The 12294-nt window shown below is 39.8% G+C and overlaps 1 protein-coding gene across 2 annotated transcripts in view; it reads left to right on the top strand.

The window, feature by feature from the left end:
- BRWD1 (bromodomain and WD repeat domain containing 1) overlaps window positions 1–12294 on the top strand; it is a 120915-nt gene that overhangs the window by 53199 nt on the left and 55422 nt on the right. For both annotated transcript variants that reach the window (XM_039228920.1, XM_039228911.1), the window contains exons 16-19: window positions 410–538; window positions 993–1218; window positions 7190–7372; window positions 9853–10036. In XM_039228920.1, the coding sequence (XP_039084851.1) occupies window positions 410–538; window positions 993–1218; window positions 7190–7372; window positions 9853–10036 (722 nt within the window). The remainder of the gene's footprint in view (window positions 1–409; window positions 539–992; window positions 1219–7189; window positions 7373–9852; window positions 10037–12294) is intronic.

The raw sequence follows: 12294 nt of genomic DNA, 5'->3' as shown, positions 1-12294 counted from the left end.
TCATGAATACCCCACGTAATTGATTTTAATCTTTTTTGTGTGTGTGGGTTATCAGTCAGTAGCCTTGTACTACATATTAAAACAAGTTTATGAAATTGCTTGTCATTTTCACTTCTTAGAAGTTTCACATACAAGTTTCACTAAGAAAGCCTTCAAATTGGCTTATGATCTTTCATTCTGTCATTTTGAGAACTCATTCTTAGAATACCTTTTGAGATATTTTTCTAGGCTAATGGCATCAGAAATGAATTTTATTTTCTGAGAATACATGTGCTTAATGCAAAATTTGTTTTTAAAGATTTCTTTCAGAAGTGATGTGTTTGTAGCAGGCAATTGACTTGCAAACAGTTGATAAAGCAAAAGTGCTTGTATAGAATGGATTATAACCTTTTCTCTCTGTGCTTCCTAGATTGAAGGACAAGGACATGGAGCTGTCTTTGACTGTAAGTTTTCACAGGATGGACAGCATTTTGCCTGTACAGATTCTCATGGACACCTTCTGATATTTGGGTTTGGATGCAGCAAGCCATATGAAAAGGTCTTGTATTTTTTAATTTTTGGTAGCATTTTAATCACTTAAAATTTTTTAAAATTCCAGTGTAGTTAACATATAGTTTTGGCTACATTAGCTCCAGGTATACCAAAATTGTGACTCAGCAACGCTGTCTGTTACTAAGTACTCATCAAGAGAAGTATACTCTTAATCCCATTCACTTATTTCCCCCTTCTCCCCTCCCCCGCCCCCCTCCCCTCGGGTAATTATCTGTTTGTTCTATGTACCAAGGGTCTGTTTTTTGGTGTGTCTTGAAAAGATCATTCTTAATACTTTCTTATAGTAGTAAAATAAGTTGTTAGGAACGATGTTTTGAAAATAGGTTAGGTGTACTGATTTGGTTTCCTTGTATTTTTCAAATTATAAATAACTTTAATATTTGTATTCTTTGATGTTTTGAGGTTTATATACATTAATCTATAAACTTCCTTCTTTTCAGATTCCTGATCAGATGTTCTTCCATACTGACTATCGACCACTGATTAGAGATTCTAATAATTACGTCTTAGATGAGCAAACTCAGCAGGCGCCTCACCTCATGCCTCCACCATTCTTGGTAGATGTAGATGGAAATCCTCATCCAACTAAGTATCAGAGATTAGTACCAGGCCGAGAAAATTCCGCAGATGAACATTTGGTTCCACAGCTAGGCTATGTGGCAACCAGTAAGTGCAAAGTCTTTTTTTTAAACTTTTTTGAAAAATGTAAAAAATAATATACAGAACTCACATACTTTCAGATTCATAATATTTTGTAATATTTGTTTTGTCATTCAGTCTCTAGATACACATAAGTGTTCTTAATCATTTGAGACTTAAATTCTGGACTGCGTGTTCATTTATCCCTAAATATGTCAATATGTGTTTTCTAAGAACAAAGATAGTCTCTTATGTAAGCATAAATGATTATTAAAAACAGGACATTTAACACTGATACGGTGTTAAATACATATATACAGATCTATCTCTGTAATCAAATTCCGTTGTTCTAATATCTCTAAAGCTTTTATTGTTCTCCCTTGATGTGGATTTCCGAATGGAACTGCATGTCACATTTGTCGTTGTTAAAGTTCAAGTTGTGCAGTTTGGATGGAGTACAGTATACATGGCGTAGCCTTCCTGTGGCATCACACCAGGATGCTTGTGATTGTGTTTCGTCTAAATATTGGTAATGTTGTCTTTGAAAACGTGGTTAAATTGGTGCCTGCCAACTTTCTCCATTATAAAGTTGTTTTTCTCTTGTAAGAAGAAATGTTTGGGGAGATAGGATGCAAATAACCTGATCCTTACCAAACTTTACCCATAAATTTTAGGATCCACTGATGATTTCTGCCTGAATCAGTTGTTATGAAGGTTGGCAAATGGTTGTTTCCTAACTCTGTCATCATTGCATCTGCATGTTAATAGTCTTCCTTTGTATATTTATGTAGTTTGTTAAGTTTTAGTGTGGACTTAGGGGTTGTTATATAGTGAGTTAAAATCCATAGCAGTTATTATTTTGTTGCTCATATGATTTTTAGATTTGAGCATCAGAGTCTTTTCAGGCTGAGTGCTGTTCCCTTTCTGAGTCCCTTGAACACTTGCTTACTTTCTGACATGAGATGTTTGAGGCCCATCTTGTACTTTGCCTGTCCTAGTCAAGGACAGACTCTTTGTTTTGTTTTGTGTTCTATTTATTCCCAGCAGTGCAGTGTTTCTCCATACAGATGTTATTAAAGAAAAAAAATGCGTCTGTTTGGATGAGGATTGATTTACTGAAAGTTAATCGCCAGTTATAGTTAAGGCTAAAACATAATGTAAATCACTATACTGTATCAGATGTTAATTTTTTGTTAGTTTAATTGAAGTATAGTTACATACAACAGAATTCACCCGTTTCAAGTGTACAAGTCCAGTGAGTTTTGGCAGGTGTCACATAACCACCACTGTAGTCAAGGTCCCCAGAAGTTCTGTTTGGCTTATTTGGAGTCTTCCTCTGGTCCCTTGTAATGACTGTTCAATCTTGGCAGTTTAGTTTTATCTTTTTTTTCTCTCATTTTTTTAAATGCTTTTTATTTATTTCTGAGAGAGAGAGAGAGAGAGAGAGACAGCGTGAGCAAGGGAGGGGCAGAGAGAGAGGGAGACAGAATCTGAAGCAGGCTCCAGGCGCTGAGCTGTCAGCACAGAGCCTGACGCAGGGCTCGAACCCACGAACCGTGAAATCATAACCTGAGCCGAAGTTGGACGCTTAACTCACTTAGCCACCCAGGCGCCCCTAATTTTGTCTTTTTAAGGAATTTTATGTAAATAGAATTGTGTGATATGAAATTTTTTATAATCTGGTTTCTTTAACTTAGAATGGTGACTTTAAAAAAAATTTTTTTTAACGTTTATTTTTGAGAGACAGCACGAGTGGGGGATGGGCAGAGAGCGAGGGAGACACAGAACACAAGGCAGGCTCCAGCCTCTGAGCTGTCAGCACAGAGTGTGACGTGGGGCTTGAACCGTGAGATCATTACCTGAGCCACCCAGGCACTCCAGCATGGTGCCTTTTTAAAAATTTTTAAATTTTATCTTGTTTATTTTTATTATTATTTTTGAGAGATTGAGAATGCGTGCATACGATTTGGGAAGGGGTGAAGGGGGGAGGAGAGAGTATCTTAATCAGGCTCCATGCTTAGCATGGAGCCCAACATGGGGCTCAACACCACAACCCCTGGGATCGTGACCTGAGCGGAAATCAATATTCTGATGCTCAACTGCTGAACCGACTGAGCCACCCAGGCACCCCGGCATGGTGCTTTGAGATTCATTTTTGATGTTGCACATGTCAGTTGTTTGTTTCTGTTTGTTGATAGTAGACCGCTGTATGCGTATACCCTCATTTTTCCATTTACTAACATTTGAAGGACATGTGGCTTTTTTTCCACTTGGGGTTATTAATAAGGAGTGCTGAAACATCTGTCATGGAGGTTTGTCTTATTTCTCTTTGGTTCTATTAATTTTTGTTCTGTGCATTTTAAAGTTGTTATTAGGTGCAGACGCATTTCAGGTTGTCCCCTTGGTGAATTAATTCATTTATCGTTATGAATTGTTCGTCTTTTTCCTTGGTAGTATTTCTTCTTTTTGAAGACTGTTTCTTTGTTTTTGTTTTTAACATTTATTTATTTATTTTGAGAGAGAGAGAGACAGAGTGCATGAGCCAGGGAGGGACAGAGAGAAAGAGAATCCCAAGCAGGCTCCACACTGTCTGTGCAGAGCCTCATGTGGGGCTCAAACCCATGAACCATGAGATCATGACCTGAGCCAAAATCAAGAGTCAGACTCTCGGGGCGCCTGGGTGGCTTAGTCGGTTAAGCGTCCGACTTTCGCTTAGGTCATGATCTCGCGGTTCTGGGTTCGAGCCCCGCGTCGGGCTCTGTGCGGACTGCCAGCTCAGAGCCTGGAGCCTGTTTCAGTCTGTGACTCCCTCTCTCTCTGACCCTCCCCTGCTTACGCTCTCTCTCTCTCTCTCTCTCTCCTAGAAATAAATAAAAAATATATTTAAAAAAAAAAAAAAAAAAGAGTCAGACTCTCGACTGAGCCATCCAGGCGCCCCTATTTCTTTGTTTTGTATTAATATATTAATCCAACCAATTTTAATTAGTACTGTCATGGTATCTCTATAGCCAAGTTTGTATCTTTATACTAAAACCGATTTCTTGTAGCCACCAATCTAATCTGACAACCTATTAATTGGAAAATGTAGACCATTTGTACATAATACAATTACTAGCATGGTCAGGGTTAATTCTCTACCATTTTGCTATTTTTTTTCTCTTTATCTTTTCTGTTCCTTTTTTCCTGCAGTGTTTGAAATTGATTACTTTTTAGTATTTCATGTTATCTCCACTAATTAATGGCTTACTGGCAATACTTGTTTGTCTTATTTATTTTTAATGGTTGCTGTAGGAGAGGAATTGTCAGTGTGTGATTTGCAGACCTGTAGTTTTATCCATGATTTTTTTAATGGGGGTCTTCAAGTTCATAACTATTTTCATAATAATATGGAAATATTAGTCACCTTTTTTTTTTTATAGTGTTGACATTTTCACTGATGATATAGAAGCAATGGTGTATAAAACTTCTGGCACCAAAGCACTAACAGTCATTGTATTCATTGCATTGACACACATTTTTAAATATTCTGAGTTTTAAAATTGGAAGTATGCATTAAACAATTCTGACGTATATTCTGCAGTTTCTTTATTCTGGCTGTTGGGAACATGGACTATTTCCAGCTCAGTGAGAGCTCTGGGAATTTTTTGGGACACTGCTTTTTCACGTTTTTTCCCCTAGTATGATGGAGCTTTACCCAGTGTGTGCACATGTCATTATTTAGTCAAGTAATTGATTCATCTTCACTGTATATGTCTGAGCTTTCTGTGGAATTCATTCATCTCTGATGTTCAGCTCTGCATATTGCAGTCTTCTACAGGTCTCTGCCCCCAGCTCTCATCTCTGTCTCCTCAACTCGGTGACACCTCTGGATGCTGTTTGGGTTTCCTCTCCGGGAAGCTGCTTCCAGGCTGGTCCCTGGAGGAAGCAGAAGGCTCGAGCCCATTGTTTATCTTCTCAGGGATCACAGTTGCTGTGTGTCTATTGTCCAGTGTCTGCAAACCCTTGTTCCCCAGGCTTGTTGTAGTGTCCAGTGGGAGGGCAGTTCCTGTAGCACATAAGCCTTCACGGGTGGGACCCTACTTTACTGTCTCAGTGTTTGAATAGTATTATGCCAGCTAGAAACAGTTATTCTGATGATACGTGCCAGGTTACATATAGGTTCTATAGACTTCGGGTTTTCGCGGGGAGAGGAGAGGACTAGAAGTCTCCTTTTCTTTTTTTTTTTTTTTTTTTTTTTTACCAATAGTTTATTGTCAAATTAGTTTCTACATAACACTCAGTGCTCAACCCCAAAGTGCCCTCCTCCATGCCCATCCCCCCCTCCCCCCACATCCATCAGTCCTCAGTTTTTGTCAGCATTCAAGAGTCTCTCATGGTTTGCCTCTCTCCCTTTCCCCCACCATTTCCGCCTAGAAGTCTCCTTTTCTATTGTTTTCCCTTTGGTTCCGTGTTGTGATCTTGGGAATCTTTTTTATTCCCAGTTCTAATTAAAATCTTTTTATCTTTTTGGATCAGGGCTCCTCTTTCTGCTTTCTTAGCTCCTTTTTTGAAGCTATTAAAAATGTTAGTGATTTTAAGACAGTTTTAATTACGATTTTTAACTCTTGTAAGTTCTTTATTGACTGCCATGGTAAATGGGGATGTTATCCATGGGATATAAGGGAACCTAACTCAGGTAGTGGGATGCAAATATTTTTTTTCCTGAAATAGTATATGACATGTTTTAGTTCCTGGATCTGTTACTATGGAGGTTTGGTTATATCCTTGCATTCTTTTTGCTTAATTTCAATCTGTTAGGGTTCTGCTTATAAGTTGGTGGGGGCTCGGTCTGTGTTCTATGTTGTGTTCAAAGGAGATGCATTTTTATGTGGAAGGATATGTAAGGAATTGTTTGCACAAAAAAGTGCTTAAATTTCCAGATCTCACAACTATCTTACACTTTTCATCCATTAATACTAACTGAACCTGTTAGTTGAAAAATAAAGAAGCAAAGGGGCGCCTGGGTGGCTCAGTCAGTTGAGCCTCCAACTTTGGCTCAGGTCATGATCTTGCATTTCACCGGTTTGAGCCCCATATCGGGCTCTGTGCTGAACTCAGACTGGAGCCTACTTGGGATTCTGTGTCTCCCTCTCTCTCTGCCCCTCCCCTGCTTGTGCTCTGTCTCTAAAAATAAGAACGTTAAAAAAAGAGAAAAGAAAAATAAAGCAAAGACCCTTAAAAAAATCTGATTTTGTTGTTGAAGAATTATGAGTACTGGCTATGTTAAAAGCATACCTAAATGAGAGAGCAACTTCAGCTTTAGTGGGAGATGAGGTGTAGCATAGCTACAGTTTGTTGAATAGTTTACTCTTTTTGTTTTATTAAAAGAGTAGAGGAGAAATCACACACATTGTTGCTCTGGTCTTGTCAGAGTCCTTGCAGATAAGAGTTTAATGAAACATATCTTTCATAAGGCAAGGGTAGCATTAGTGTGAAACAGCAAAATAAAGCTTCCACGGAAACGTGTTTCTGTGTGTTCACTTCAGGGGTTTCAGAGGCTCTATGGAGGTTTTTGTGCTGTTTGGTTTAGGAAGGGTTTTGTTTGTTTGGAGTCTTTTTTCTGACTCAGTTATAAATATATAGGATATCTTTAATTGCTTATTTTTATTTATTTATTTATTTATTTTTAAATGTTTTATTTATTTCTAGGAGAGAGAGAGAGAGACAGCGTGAGCAGGGGAGGGTCAGAGAGAGAGGGAGTCACAGACTGAAACAGGCTCCAGGCTCTGAGCTGGCAGTCAGCACAGGGCCCGACGCGGGGCTCGAACCCACGAACCGCGAGATCATGACCTTAGCTAAAGTCGGACGCTTAACCTACTATGCCACCCTGGCGCCCCTTTTTTTTTTTTTTTTAAAAGAAATCTGAGAATTGCTAATAGTTTTAATTGTCCTCTACTGAAAGTTTGGTTTTTTTTGTTCATGTATAGTATGATTTTGTATTCATTCATTGTATTTACAGGTGACGGAGAGGTGATTGAACAAATTATAAGCCTCCAAACCAATGATACTGGTGAACGCAGCCCGGAGTCCGGTGTTCTCGGTGGGATGGTAAGACAGCTACAGCAGCAAGGTCAGAGACTGGGGGCCGACCACGGCACCGCTCCAGGTGGGCCTCCCGGGGCCGAGGAGACACCCCGAAGAGGTGAGATATGGGAGAGCTCTTGCGTCTTAATATGACTGGAATTGAAGAGTAAATGAAGTCACCGTCAGGTATAAGCAGTGTGAGAAATTTTAAGCAGTGTATCTTTACAGCTTAGGTAGTAGTCTGCAGGCAACTTCGTTAGGTGTAAAGTTGCTGTACCAGCAGATGGACATTTGATTTTCAAGTGCTTTGAAAGATTATTGAAACTTTTTTTATTTTTGCACTGAAGTAAGTATTTACAAAATTGTATTAAATGAGTAAGGAACAAAGTGTTTTTTTGTTGCTGCTGTTGTTTGTTTGCTTTATTTTATTTTATTTTTTTCAAATGTTTTATTTATTTCTAGCAGAGAGAGAGAGAGAGACAGCGTGAGCAAGGGAGGGTCAGAGAGAGAGGGAGTCACAGACTCTGAAACAGGCTCCAGGCTCTGAGCTGGCAGTCAGCACAGAGCCCGACGCGGGGCTCGAACCCACGAACCGCGAGATCATGACCTAAGCAAAAGTCGGACGCTTAACCGACTAAGCCACCCAGGCGCCCCTGTTTGTTTGCTTTATTAAGGAAAACTTCAGTTTTCCTTAAAACTACCTAACATGAGTAGGTTTCCCTTTAAATATTTTTAATTACAAAAAAATTACTTAGGTAGAGGACTGAATGTTTCTTCTGGAATCATAAGGCTTGAAGTGAATTTTCGGGTGAGGGCAAGGTTCTTGATATTGGCGTAGAATAGTAGTTACCTCAGGAGGGACCAGTGTAGAGGAGCAGGCAATTGTTCAGCAAATGGAGAGTCACTCTGGGGAAGAGAAATGCCTGCAGAATGTTAAGAGAAGCCTTGAGTGCCACAAAAATCATCCCTGCCATGTCATACCTGCACGGGGTACTCAGCCACAGATTTCAGTATCTTTTTTGCCAAATGTTTCTTCTTGTCTACGTAAAAGAAAAATTCTCCAATGGACAGGTTAAATATTTCAGTCAGGAATACTGCACAGCTGATGGTGTGTACAAGGTACATAAGCATTCTTCTCTGCCTTGCTCTTTCCCCCTGACAGTATATTCTAGAAATCACTCCAGATCCACTCCCTGTGCTTCCTCATCCATGTTCATAGCGTCCTGGTACTCCGCAGTGCGGGATGACAGTCTTTGTAATGAATCTGTTTATGACCATTTGAGTTATTTCTCGTGTGATGTTAGAGAACCTGTGCTTATGTTTTCTTTGCATTGTTGGAGACTCATACTATGACTTGGGCAGTTAAATTTAGAATTTATTGGTTCTGAATTCAAAACATGTTTCTTAACTGGCAGTGTATTTTAATGTAAACATTTGGATTTGCGTGGTTCCTCTGCCTTTTAGGCAGAGTATAGTGTGTTATGCAATGCAGGTTGGTTCACATTTGATTGATAAACAGGATGCTGTAGCTAGAAGAATACAGGGTTGTGTTTAGCCACGTGGATTTTGCCCTGGGGAGGAGAGCTGGCAGTGTCGAAGTAGAATTTAATAGCTTCCTGCAGGCAAGGATCTAGCCCCCAGTTTTCTCTGTTGCATTAATAGCAGGAGCCCCTTCATCCAGTGTTTTAAGAAAACAAGCACTTTACCTGGGACACCTGCCGCCGTGCTGGTCTCCATTGCCCATCCAGGTGGCCTCCAGACGGGAGGTTGTCCTGTCTCCAGGGCCCACCCGAGCAGCTCTGTGCAGGCTTCCTGTAGTCTGTGTTGCCCTGTCCTCCACTCTGAGCTCCAGTCCAGGTGCTGTCAGCGTCGGCCTGCCCTGCATTTTGTTGAAGTTTTCATATCCACTCTGGCAGCTTTGCCTGCCTGAGTGGCTCAGATCATCTCTTAAAGTCACAGGTAATGGGGCGCCTGGGTGGCTTAGTCGGTTAAGCGTCCGACTTTCGCTTAGGTCATGATCTCGCGGTTCGTGGGTTCGAGCCCCGCGTCGGGCTCTGTGCTGACTGCCAGCTCAGAGCCTGGAGCCTGTTTCAGTCTGTGACTCTCTCTCTCTCTGACCCTCCCCTGCTCACGCTGTCTCTCTCTCTCTCCTAGAAATAAATAAAAATATTAAAAAAAAAAAAATAAAGTCACAGGTAATGTTCGAGCTCTTGGTATAAAGCACCACAGTTGGAGGAGGCTCTCCGCCGTGCTCATTCTTCCGAAGAGATGTGTTTTTAGTGTACAGTTTTGAAGAAGGCAAGGAAGGGTTTTACGAATGCAATACAGCATTATAATAGAAAATATCTGTACATTAAAAAGTTTCAGAAAGTCTGGTAACAATGGGAATTGAAGTGAATAGATGCTTGTTCCGTATTCTGTATTTTGATCTTAGTCTCATTAGGATGCTTTCTGACAAAGTGTTTTGGATTTGTATTTTTGGTTTGTATCCTTTTAGGAAGAATGTATATGCTTATTATGTATGAAATGCATATTAGATTGAAATTTCTCTTGGAATCAATTTTGACATTTTTTTCTGTTTGACATTTTTTTCTGTAGGCTTCAGAAGACTGAGCTTAGATATCCAGTCCCCTCCGAACATTGGTCTGCGCCGGAGTGGGCAAGTGGAAGGCGTTCGTCAGATGCATCAGAACGCTCCCCGCAGCCAGATTGCCACCGAGCGCGACCTGCAGGCCTGGAAACGGAGAGTGGTTGTGCCAGAGGTACCACTAGGCATATTTAGGTTTGTTTTAGGATATCTCTTAATATTGTTTCTTCTTACAAAAATATATCTATATGGTTATTTACACTTTTTTTTTTTTTTGCTCCATAAGTGGTGTAAATAATCATGTAAGTATATTTTAGTAATGGGTTGGAATCTGTTTTAATTGTGGTAGGAAAACATTGAAATTGTTCTCTAAGCTTTACTGTGGTTAATTTTTTTGTAAACTGTTTTTTGTAGTCCTGTTCCATCTTGACAGACACCTGTCTTTCTCCCTTTAGTGTTATTTTGAAATAAATCGCAGGTATGTAATTTCGTTTAAAAATATGTCTAAAAGATATGCAAAAAATACATATATAAAAGATAAGGGATTGTATTCAGTTATTACCACAGTGCCATTATCCTGTCTTAAAAAAAATACTTCCTCAGTAGAACCAACTGTCCAGTGTTTAAATTTCCAATGGTCCCATGTCATAAGTGTTTTTCGTTTTTTTGCAAGACTATTTCTTAAAGTGGCATAATTTTGTCAAAAGGCACATAAGAAGTATTCTCTTTTTGTGACCTGGCAGTCATGGGTACTCACTGGCGAGGCTCATGAATTGTTAGGGGCCCTAAAGAAGTGATCACTCAACTCTTTGAAGTCTTGAGTTATTACAGTTTGGTTCAATGTACGAACTGTACAAACGTATGTTTCGGTGATCTAACAGTAAAGTGCATATAAGAAAGATAGATGCTCATTTTGCTTTATTTACCTTCAAGATGAAGGTTTACTCCCTTTCATCCTCCAGCATTGGCCAATTGTCTTTGTGTTTTTCACTGTATAAATCACACTGCTGTGATTTAGCTTATTTCTAATACCCTTATGGATTTTTTTTTTTTTTTTTTTAATGTTTTATTTATTTCTAGGAGAGAGAGAGAGAGAGACAGCGTGAGCAGGGGAGGGTCAGAGAGAGAGGGAGTCACAGACTGAAATAGGCTCCAGGCTCTGAGCTGGCAGTCAGCACAGAGCCCGACGCGGGGCTCGAACCCACGAACCGCGAGATCATGACCTAAGCGAAAGTCGGACGCTTAACCGACTAAGCCACCCAGGCGCCCCTAATACCCTTATGGATTTTTAAGTTGTTCCACCTTTAGCCAGGAGGAGCCTCTTCAAGTTGACTTTTCTGTCCTTTTGAAATGATTGTAGTATCCTGTAACGTGCCTGCTATCAGACATGGCAAAGTGTTAAAAGTCCATCTTGTAAATTTTGTGTCCTGGATGTTGAATCATCCTTTTCTCTTACGTAGGGCTACTTAAGAGGATTACTGTTTTCTTTTAGGGGAAATATTCCATAATTATAAACTGCAGTAGGGTCTTCTTTGCTACTGAGTTGTAACCTATTGATTTTTGAGTTAATGAAATGGATACAGCAAATACTGCTCTTCATTGATAATGTTCAGTATTCTGTTACGTCTCCTAATAACTAATGCCCTGAGGATAGTTTTGTAAAAGTGTGTCCTTCATGGGTTTAGTCAAAAGAGTTTCTGTAATTGGTGGAGGAATATAGTACTTACATATTGTATGGTGAATTTAAGAATGTTTATGAGTACACAATAAAATAATGGAAAGCAAAATCTGATATTAGGATGAGAAATAGAGAAAATCACCATCATGTATGTACTATGCTATCATCAAGCCTTAAAATTGTGTCTGAGTTGCATGGTCAATAGAGCAATTTTGGGGTACATTTTGTTGTCAAAACCAAGGGAAGCAAACCATTATCAAGAGTGAAAGACCTGAAGAATAGTTCATCTTCCTTTTTTTTTTTTTTTTTAAATGTTTGTTTGTTTTGAGAGATGAAGAGAGAGAGAAAGGGAGAGAATCAAAGAGAGGAAGACTGAGAATCCCAAGCAGGTTCCACACTGTCAGCCCAGATCCTGATGTAGGACTCAGACTCACGAATTGTGAGATCATGACCTGAGCTGAAGCCAGGAGTCAGATGCTTAACTGACTCGCCCACCCAGAGGCCCCAAGAATAATTCCTCTATTCATATTTGTTCTCTTAAGATGGAAGACTGGAAGTCATTTTAGGCTGGAATCATAGTTCCCCAGCTAATCAGGGACTCAGGCTCCTGTTTCTGATCTCTGTCTTGGAGCATGGCTTCTGGTCTTAAAGTCCCCTCGAAGTCCAGGAGAGCTGGTCTTTATTACAGTAGCCATTGCAGATCTGCGTTTGTGGTGGCGAGTGAGATTTAGGCCAGAAGAAGGAAGAGAGATTGAGGCAAAAAGGACATTGTTGA

The sequence above is a fragment of the Hyaena hyaena genome, unplaced genomic scaffold (genome assembly GCF_003009895.1).
Source record: "Hyaena hyaena isolate Hyena2069 unplaced genomic scaffold, ASM300989v1 scaffold_2, whole genome shotgun sequence".
Taxonomy (NCBI): domain Eukaryota; kingdom Metazoa; phylum Chordata; class Mammalia; order Carnivora; family Hyaenidae; genus Hyaena; species Hyaena hyaena.
The sequence above is the reverse complement of the archived record's forward strand: the minus strand, read 5'-3'. Positions and strand labels throughout refer to the sequence as shown.